The sequence below is a fragment of the Ornithodoros turicata genome, chromosome 5 (genome assembly GCF_037126465.1).
Source record: "Ornithodoros turicata isolate Travis chromosome 5, ASM3712646v1, whole genome shotgun sequence".
Classification (NCBI taxonomy): domain Eukaryota; kingdom Metazoa; phylum Arthropoda; class Arachnida; order Ixodida; family Argasidae; genus Ornithodoros; species Ornithodoros turicata.
Genome location: NC_088205.1, coordinates 42,807,782 through 42,817,857, shown reverse-complemented (window position 1 = coordinate 42,817,857; position 10,076 = coordinate 42,807,782). Strand labels below are relative to the sequence as shown.

At 51.5% G+C, this 10,076-nt stretch overlaps 1 protein-coding gene across 1 annotated transcript; it reads left to right on the top strand.

The window, feature by feature from the left end:
- The first annotated feature begins 2,232 nt into the window (after positions 1–2,232).
- Positions 2,233–3,768, top strand: LOC135395783 (uncharacterized protein K02A2.6-like). The gene has a single exon (XM_064626876.1). The coding sequence runs from the start codon at positions 2,233–2,235 to the stop codon at positions 3,766–3,768; it is 1,536 nt and encodes a 511-aa protein (XP_064482946.1).
- Positions 3,769–10,076: the final 6,308 nt, after the last annotated feature.

Below are 10,076 nucleotides of genomic sequence, written 5' to 3'. Positions count from 1 at the left end.
GATTTCAACTACGTCTTGCAAAAGTTCGAGGCCTATTTCCTTCCTCGCCGAAACATAATTTACGAACGTGCCGTATTCAACAGCAGGACACAAGGTGATTCGGAGTCAGTTGATGATTTTGCTACAGCTCTCTATAAGCTTGCAGAGACGTGCGAGTATGCGGTACTCAAAGATGACCTCCTGCGAGATCGCTTCGTTGTTGGATTACGTGATAAGCACCTTTCAGAAAGATTGCAGCTGGATTCTAAACTAACATGGGAAAATGCCCTCACCATAGCGCGTCAACAAGAAGCCGTGAAACAGGAGCAAGCCGAAATCCACCCTGCTACTGAAACGGTAGGTCGCATCACTACCAAACAAGATAATCCCGCTGCCAGTAGAAGGTCACGTTCTCAACAAGAACAAGTGCGACCAGCTCAACACTACGCATCTGGGGATAACAAAAGAACCGCTAAGAAGCAACCAACTTGTGGCTGGTGTGGACGTTCTCGTCATTCTAGAAGCTCCTGCCCGGCTAAAAACGCCTCTTGTAATAAATGCCACAAACGAGGACACTTTGCTGCGGTTTGCCGTTCAAAGGATCAGCCAACAGAAATGCAAGGTTTCCTGGGACTTGCGTCATCATCTACTCCCGCATCGACGTGGGACCTCGACGTCGTGGTGAATGGAATTTCGTTACCTTTCCGCATTGACACAGGAGCCGACGAATCTGTTCTATCAGAAAACTCTCTTCAACCGACACTTCTCGGAACTGACGCTACGTCAACCACTTCGAGTACTGTGCGGTCCCGACGGGACACCGCTGAACGTCGTTGGAATGGTAACACTACAACTTGCCTGTAAGGGCAACCATTCCGATCAAAACATCTTCATCGTTTGAGGACTGAAGAACTTGCTGGGGAAGCCGGCAATAGAGGACCTTCGTCTACTCGCTCAAATTGACAACGTCAAAAATATGTCCGTAAACCCAACAAAAGACTACCCGCAACTCTTCCGAGGCCTGGGAGTTATTGAGGGAGACTACTGCCTTCGCGTCAAGTCCGGAACGATACCCTTCGCCGTAACTTCACCGAGGAAGGTTCCACTACCATTGTACGAAAGCACCCGGGAAGGGCTGCGTGAGATGGAGCGCTTAGGAGTCATCTCACGGGTTGAAGAGGCAACTGAGTGGTGCGCGCCTATGGTGGTGGTGCCGAAGAGGAACGGCAAGGTGCGCATATGCGTCGACCTTACGGAACTTAACCGGTTTGTTCTAAGGGAGTGGTACCCGATCCCTTCAGTGGAACACACGCTGGGACGGCTGTCAGGAGCAAAAGTCTTCTCGAAGATTGATGCCAACGCAGGGTTTTGGCAGGTTCCATTAAGCAGTGACAGTCGCCTCCTCACCACCTTTATCACTCCATTTGGTCGTTTTTGTTTTAACCGACTACCATTCGGAATCTCATCAGCACCCGAACATTTTCAAAGACGCATGACTGAAGTGCTGGAGGGTCTGCCAGGAGTTATTTGCCATATGGACGATGTACTGGTGTTTGGCTCAACTAGGGAACGTCACGACGCAAGACTTCGCACTGTTTTGGACCGTCTAACAAACGCCGGAATCACGTTAAACTCCCAGAAATGCGTCTTTGGAGTGGAAACTGTTGACTTTCTCGGTAACACTATTGCGGTAGATGGCATCCGTCCCAACAAACGAACCCTGGATGCCATCACGAACATCCCTGCCCCAACCTCAAGAACGGAGCTCAGACGTCTTCTCGGGCTAGCGACGTATCTCGGACGTTTTGTGCCCCGCCTTTCAGACCTCTTAGCACCCTTGACTTCCATGCTGAGCAGCAAACGTGAATTCGTGTGGGAGGAGCCGCAACGAGAAGCTTTCCTGCGTTGGAAGGAGATACTGTCTTCCTCACCTGTCTAGGGATTTACGACGTAAACCGCGAAACTATAGTTTCTGCCGACGCATCCTCCTACGGCTTAGGTGCGGTCCTCCTGCAAGAACAAGATGATGGGTCGTTATGCGTCATCGCCTACGCCTCCAGGACGCTTAGTAACACTGAAAGTCGCTACGCTCAGATTGAGAGAGAGAGGTTGGCACTCGCCTAGGCATGCGATAGATTTCAAGAATTCCTGATCGGCAGGTCGTTCCGTTTAGAGACTGACCATAAGCCGCTCGTGACGCTACTTAGCACAAAGTTTTTGGACGACCTCACGCCTCGTCTTCAAAGGATAAGAATGAGACTCATGGGATATCCCTACACAGTTACGTACGTCCCAGGAAAACAACTTATTGCTGCCGATGCGCTCTCGAGGAACCCAGTGCAGTCAACGGGCCCATCGATACTCGACCAAGAAGTCGGAGCATACGTCCGTATGGTGGAAAGCTCACTACCTGTCACTTCGATGAGCATCAAAGCTATCAGTACAGCACAGAAGGACGACAAAATTTGCCAAGCACTTATCAAGTTCAGCACGACCGGATGGCCCTCTCACCGCGATCTTAGCCCAGAAATGAAAGATTACTGGGAGTGCAGAAACAGCATCGCCCTTGCAGATAACCTCCTCATGTTCAAGAACCGGATTGTCGTACCAGCCTCGCATCGGAAGTATGTGCTGCAGAAGATACACAGCGGCCACCAGGGAATGGTGAAATGTAAAGCAAGGGCTAAAGACAGCGTTTGGTGGCCAAGTATAGCGCAGGACATCGAGAACTTCGTTCGCAGCTGTATTCCCTGCACTGAACATGCGGTGAACCGAAAGGAGCCATTACTCCAAACACCGTTCCCCCGGAGACCTTGGCAAAAGGTGGCTATGGACCTTTTTTTCATTAACAGACGATGGTGGCTCATCGTAGTAGATTATTACTCTCGATTCCCGGAAATCGTCCCGCTCCATAACCTCTCATCGGCGACGGTGACAGAGCATTGCAAATCTATCTTTGCGCGTCATGGAATCCCAGAGGAGGTCATTTCGGACAACGGACCTCAGTTCTCCGGAGAGCAAGCATCACAGTTTAAGAAGTTCGCCGAGATGTACCAGTTTCGCCACGTCACATCAAGCCCTCGGTACCCCCAAAGTAACGGCCTCGCGGAAGCCGCTGTAAAAATCATCAAGAATTCAATGAAAAAGACTGGCGAACCCTACGAGTCACTACTCGCCTACCGGTCATCTCCTCTGCAAAATGGGTACTGTCCCTCTGAACTACTAATGGATCGGAGACTTCGGACAACCATACCGACTCCTGACAGCAACCTTCTGCCTAAGATCCCAGACTACAACGAGTTACAACGGAATGAGCTGATGCTGAAAACCAGTCAGGCAGCCGCCTATAACTCTCGCCATGGGGTTCGACGTTTACCGGAACTCAACAAGGGAGATAAGGTCTGGGTCATCGACCTCAAACGTCGGGGAATCGTGGAACGAAGGGCCGGCACACCACGGTCGTTCTGGGTGAAGACAAACGGAAAGGACGTGCGCCGAACGAGGAGTCACCTGGTGCGCTACCACTCCCCATGCGACCAAGATGAAGGGAGACTTCCAGCATCACGGGACGTGCAGTGTGAAAGTTTTCACGGAGCACCGCCATTACAGGAGCCTACACCCGGGATAGAACCAAAGTCTACTCATGACACAGACGGCTCGTCGGGCACATGTGAGGGCCATTCTACCGTCAGGGAAGGGGAAAGTGCTTCTGAGGAAAAGTGCAGGGACTCGCACCAACATACTCGGAGTGGGCGCTGCATCAAACCACCTCAAAGACTTAATTTGTAAAGATGTTAACGTTTGTATCGTATTCTTCGTTGCGAATGTTATTGTAGTTTCTGAACCAGGGATCAGAACTATTCTTGTACTTATTATACTTTGTTATACAAGTGTGCTGACGCTGTTCCCGAAGAAAGGGAGATGTACGTTACGCGTGTGATACGCTTATCAGGAGTTCATGCACATGCCGGCAGATAAGCGTGTACGGAAGAGGGGGCGTGGATCGCTTCCGGTAGGTTGTCTTAAAAGTGACTGAACGGGACCCAAGCAGCACAATGTACCGAAAGTCGAGTGCAATGGGGGTGGACAGTACGTGTCTTATAAGTGCTCCTTAGTTTCACGGGTCTGTTCAAGGCCTTCCATCTACCCGTCCACCCTTATTGCACTCGACTTTCAGTACATTGTGCTGCTTGGGGAATAAACAAGCTCTTATTCCGCCTGCTCGAAGTTGTCTGGGAGTGTGCTGTTTGCCGCGTCGGCCGCAGACCTGACAAAACAATAACCACAGCAGGCAGGCATGAGACCACAAAAATGCTACGCAAAGGCGCATGCAGAATGTGCAGCTGAGTCGCGGACGGCAATGTTTTGAGCTTCGCAAGATGGCGGCCGGTGACCGTACGGTTGCACCCTCAATCCGCTATCCAGCCTATTACTAAAGAGATCAGTGGTCCCCACGTGACTCGGCTCTACCACGTGACCTTGAGCGGGGTGTCGCCAGTGGGTGCAGCTCTAGCTTCCACAGTTTCGCCACGAAAACCACCGCCCCCTTGGCCACGTGATCATCCGTAGCGAATCGCGAAGGTTGAGCCGGAAAACGGCGCCAAAAAGCGCGCGCTGACTTGATCGAACTGCACATGTGCGCTGCTTGCCCTCTCCCATACCCTCTCACTCGGATTCTCCCCGCGTCCTCTCTGTTGTCGGCGCTCCGCCAGGCATGGAGAACTGATGTTCTGAGGCTGGAACAACATATAAGGGACAATCACATACAAGGCCTCAAGTTGCCTAAGAAATTAACGATGAAAGATGAAAGTCACTGAAAAGGTTTACCAGCTGTAGGACTCAGCTGGCCAGACCTACAGCTGGCTAACCTACAGGTGGCCAGATTTACAGCTGGCTAACCTTTTCAGTGACTTTCATCTTCATGGTTAATTTTTTAGGCAACTTGAGGCCTTGCATGTGATTGTCCCTTCTATGTTGTTCCAGCCTCAGAACATCAGTTCTCCATGTTCAACATTTGCCGCTTGCGTCGATCCCTGTCGTATGAATGTGTAGAGGAGGTGGTGTTCCTCTACATCAGTCCTGACCGGCGATGATGGAATGTCCCAGCGGGCAGATGGACATGGCCTCACGCTAGGACGGTGCCGGTAGAACTGTCGTGCCAGAGCCGTAGCGCGTGGCAGCAGAGGCACGTCTTCGTCATCACACACGGGCCGCCACATCACTCCCCCCCTCAGACGCGGAGCGATGTAGAGCTAGCGGTTGGGGTCCGCGTTGATACATGAAGTGGAGGAAGACGGGCGACACGTAGTACAGGGACGACTTGTTCAGAAATCGCAGTAGCAGCAGAATGGTTGGTGCGGGCAAGCGCTGACCGGGCGGGTTCCAGGGGCGGTGTGAGGGCAGGTATGCCGAAGTAATTCAGAGAGGGGCGACAGAACCGCGACCGGTTCGTGAGCGCTGGGCTCGTAGTATTGTCGCCAAGGAGACTGCGGGGAGGACCATCGTGAAGCACGGGGAGACCGGGAGTAAAACTCACTGTGGCCTCCGTGCGTGTCCCCGGTGGAATGTTGGTCCCGGAGCCTCTTGACCGCATCTAGACGAGCTGCCAGTGTTTTGTATGGAAGCCTGGTGGGAAGGCGAGGCGGGCAGGGTTCTTGGACCGCAAGCGTAGCAGATGCGGGTGGGGCGGTCGACAGCGGCGTACCGCGACCGGTACAGGAGCGTGATGCTCGGGAAGGTGCCGCTGGTGGAAGCCCGAGGAGTGCCATCACGAAGCGTGTGGCGACGTGACGTGGGAGTGTGGGACCATTGCGACGTGAGCTGGGTAGATGGGTACAACCACGGTGTTTCGCGGCCGGGCGTTGCGATGAGTGGAGCCGCGGTGAATTGACGTCGTCGCCTAGCGGTTCCTCGGTAGAACGTTGCACCGTACCTTCGGAGGTGGGCTTGCAGTAATTTGGGATTGTGCTTGGCCGAATTATGCCGAACATGGTGTTCGTTGTTCGGGTCACCAAATGTAGAGGAGGTGGTGTTCCTCTACATCAGTCCTGACCGGCGATGATGGAATGTCCCAGCGGGCAGATGGACATGGCCTCACGCTAGGACGGTGCCGGTAGAACTGTCGTGCCAGAGCCGTAGCGCGTGGCAGCAGAGGCACGTCTTCGTCATCACACACGGGCCGCCACAAATGTCTGTATGAGTGTGCAAAAATGTAAGAGTGAAAGGAGGATGAGTGAGAGAGAGTGACTGGTTTGTCCCTTCAGATGGCGCACCCTGGAAGTCGCTGAGAAGGCGTGTTAGCTTAGCTCAATTGGTAGAGCCCTGGACCGGTAATCCAGAAGATGTGGGTTCGAGTCCTATAGCTGGCTAACCTTTTCAGTGACTTTCATCTTTCACCGCTAGGCCATCTGCTAATATTATCGGGAAGTAGAAAATGAAAATCCAGACGACGAAGGAATGCACATGTACAAATTTATTGACACAGTAAACATATAAACGAGAAGCAACATTTGAATGGAAGTAAATCTACAGGATTATTACAGAATACTGCAGAATAAATAAATAAATATTAACTATTGCAGAACAACAGAAAGCGTGACTATCATATTACACAATCTTTATGGGAACCTATTCAGTTTGGAGAAAGTAGATATTATTATGCACATACATAGCACGTAATGGCAGGAGCCACCCAAGCAAACAGTGGCCAATGGCCAGAGGTTGACAGGGGCCTGGCAGGCCTTTGGCCAACAAAGTAAAATTTGAGGTTGGCCAAAGTTTGGCACACCAAAGGTTGGGAAATGATTGGATGCCATGTATGGTACAAACACGTTGGCCCGATTTCTGCCAATGTATTAAGTAATCAAGTTGTTTTCGAACAAAGTGCAATGCGAAGTTTTCAAAGGTGCATAATGCATCGTGAGGAATGCACTTGCTGTGGTTGGCAAACAACGTCGACATTCAGTGAAAAATATAAAATTAAATAATATTCAGAAATACAGAGCAATGTCCCACACTGGCAATGGCCATTGATTGGCAAGCGTATGGCAAATGTGTGACAACAGGTTGCTTGGCCAACAAAGCAACTTTTTTTATATATCAACCTTTTGCCAGCCAATGATTGGCAAAAGCTTGGCAACCATATATGGTACGCATACGGCCAAACCACTGATCTCTATGCCTAAAGGCTGGGTAGCGCATAGGACTGAGCATCGTGGGAGAGAGGTGCGGCACCCGGCCGCCATGTTGGAGGGCCCAATAGTTCAGGCTGCTCCCATAGGAAACAATGGGAAGCGATCTGATTTGGAGCATTTATTGCACTTTAAACGCTCCTCATTGCTCATTAGCACACATCTTTCTTAGCAGCCAGTGTGCTGATATATTCCAACCGTGCTTCAGCGGTGTTCCTGTAGTTTTTAATGGCAATTGCTTTATTTTTCTTCTCCGCTACCTGTACTCCGAATATGGGATCGTTAGTGTCGTGCTTCCCGCATACGCATGAAGAAATTCGGTAAATATCAGCCTATAAAATGAATTATTTTTGCTCAGAAAGGGTTTACGCTGTTTGTTATTGTAAGGTAGTTCCGTTTTTCTTTCTTTTTTTGTGTGTGGTGTAGAGGGACGCCACCTCCTCTGCATTTGGTGACCCGAACAACGAACACCATGTTCGGCGTAATTCGGCCATTCACCGTCCTAAATTTTTCCGCGGCAAACCCACAGCGAACCACCTTCTGGCAGGCAAGTCGCACCGGGACCCCAGTTCCACGACCTACTCTATACTAGAGACCTGGACAGCTGGCGATCCCCTATGGGAGAGACGGGTCACGGGTTAGTTACAATAGTGACCGTTGCAAGCGCTACATAGCATTATTGGGGAGAAGGAATCACCCTTGCCACCGCCTTTAGTCTGCTACGCAGGGATGCAGGCTGTTGCTAAGCACGCGCTATTATCTCTCTTATACTGCTTCGTCGTTGTCAACGCAGCCTAGCAGACATCGCCGCGGTTTCGACAAGTCACGTGGTAACGAATAGTGCGAGCTAGCGCCAAATCCCATAGCCAGGCGGCGATTGCCAGATTGTCAGAATTACCCCGGTGCTGGGAGCATTGCGGATGTCCAGGTCTCTAGTATAGTAGTAGGTCATGCCCAGTTCTACCGGGGACCCGCAGGGAGACCACAGCAAGCTCAATTTACGGCCTCCACCTGCTTCATGATGGTCCTCCCCGGCACTTCTCTGGCGACAACCAGCATTCACGCTCTCGTACCGGTCGCGGTACTGTCGCCCACTCAGCAACGCACTCACCCAGCAACACTCAGCAACAAGCAACGCAGAAACGATCACTCAATGCCACACAACGCACTCAGCGCCACTCAACGCAATCAGCAAACACTCAAGCATCCAAGCAGTCAAGCACTCAGCATTCACATCTCCTCACTGGAACCCGCCCGGATCGCAGCGCTCTTGTTCCCGCCATCCCGCTGCTGCTGCATCAACTGCCACAGTCGTAAGCCGTGTGTCCAGTCGTCCACCATCCACGAGTCGTCCTAAAGGCGCAGATATAGTCCAACGTTTTTGGCGTCGCAGTCAGCGACAGCCGAAGTCAGACACGACAAGCAAAGCGATCGGGGAAATATGCGTTTATAGTCAGACACGCGTCACCAGTGGCCTGCGACCGTTGCGCATGCGCAAAGTCGCTGTGACTGTAGCAGCGCGACTGCGACTGCGCTGATCTGACTGCGCGAGCGCGGTCGGCGAAAAATAGAACATGTTCTATTCTGCGCGGGCGACGTCCTAGCGCGTTGAATGCTGCCGGCCGCGCTAGCCACTGGACTATAGAGGGTGTGATTTACCCCGGCGTAGCGCAACTATGCAGCGCGCGTACGCGCAGCACAGTTACGTCGGACTATATCTGCGCCTTTATTCTCCTCTTCATGGTATCAATGCGGACCTCAACCGCATGCACCGCTCCGCGTCTGAGGGGGGGGGGGGGGTGATGTGGCGGCCCGTGAACGACGATGAAGACGTGCCTCTGCTGGCGCGCGCCACTGCGCCTGCCAGCCAGTTCTATCGGCACCGTCGTAGCGTAAGGCCACGCACGTCTGCCCGCTGGGACATTCCATCATCGCCGGTCAGGACTCATGAGAGGAACACCACCTCCTCTACAGTGGTTTTCGTCTGCTGTTCGGTTCACGTGTGGTGTTCTGTAGTTTTCGTTCATTATTGTATGGTTTTCCTGTGGCGTTCCGTGGTTTTCGTTTGATATTGTGTGGTTTTCATTTGGTGTTGTATGGTTGCCGTTTGGCTTTTTCCATAATAATCTATGACGTTCTAGGAGTGTATGTGTGTTCTACAATAGCACTTCGATCCTTATTCTGAAGGGGCTCATTATTTCATTCACCACATCACCACCAGCAATGGGGTAGAGTACCGCCCCTGGCGATGAAACTCCCAATTCCTCATCTTAATAACGTTGTTGTCACGAGTGCGTTGCAGTTGTTCAGCTGTCAGCGTATTTCATTACGGAAATTCGAAGCGCTGTGCACGAAGAGCATGCACACGCATGACTTATCACACATGCTGTAGGAGCGACTGCACATACGAGGTTAACACAGCAGTTTATTTACTTCCACCCTACCTCACAAATTAAAAGAAAAGTGGAACAAACTGGCATATTTAGCTTCGTACTGCTTAAAGGGTCTCTGACTAGAAGCTGGAGAGACTTCTCCGCAGTGGCTACCGATAAAATACACGAAAGTAACTTCACATACGAAAATGCATGCCTCAACACCTCGCAGTTTTTGTGAACTTGCATTTTGAACATCGCGGTTTACGCCGACGCTGGCACACCTAGCGTCAAACCAAGAAAACGTACACATATATAGAAAACTCATCTGGTCATCCCCACTGATCGCGCATAGGGTGCTCCACAGCGTGGTCACCAGCCGCCATATTGGTGGGCCCAACGCATTCTGTCGTCTGCATTTAGTTCAAGCGGGGCTGCCCGTATTTTTTAAAATTTACTTTAAACTAAAGGGCTTGTCCTGCCAGTTTGTCGCAGCTTTGAGTACACTTCACACGGACAGAGAAAGAGGGATAAT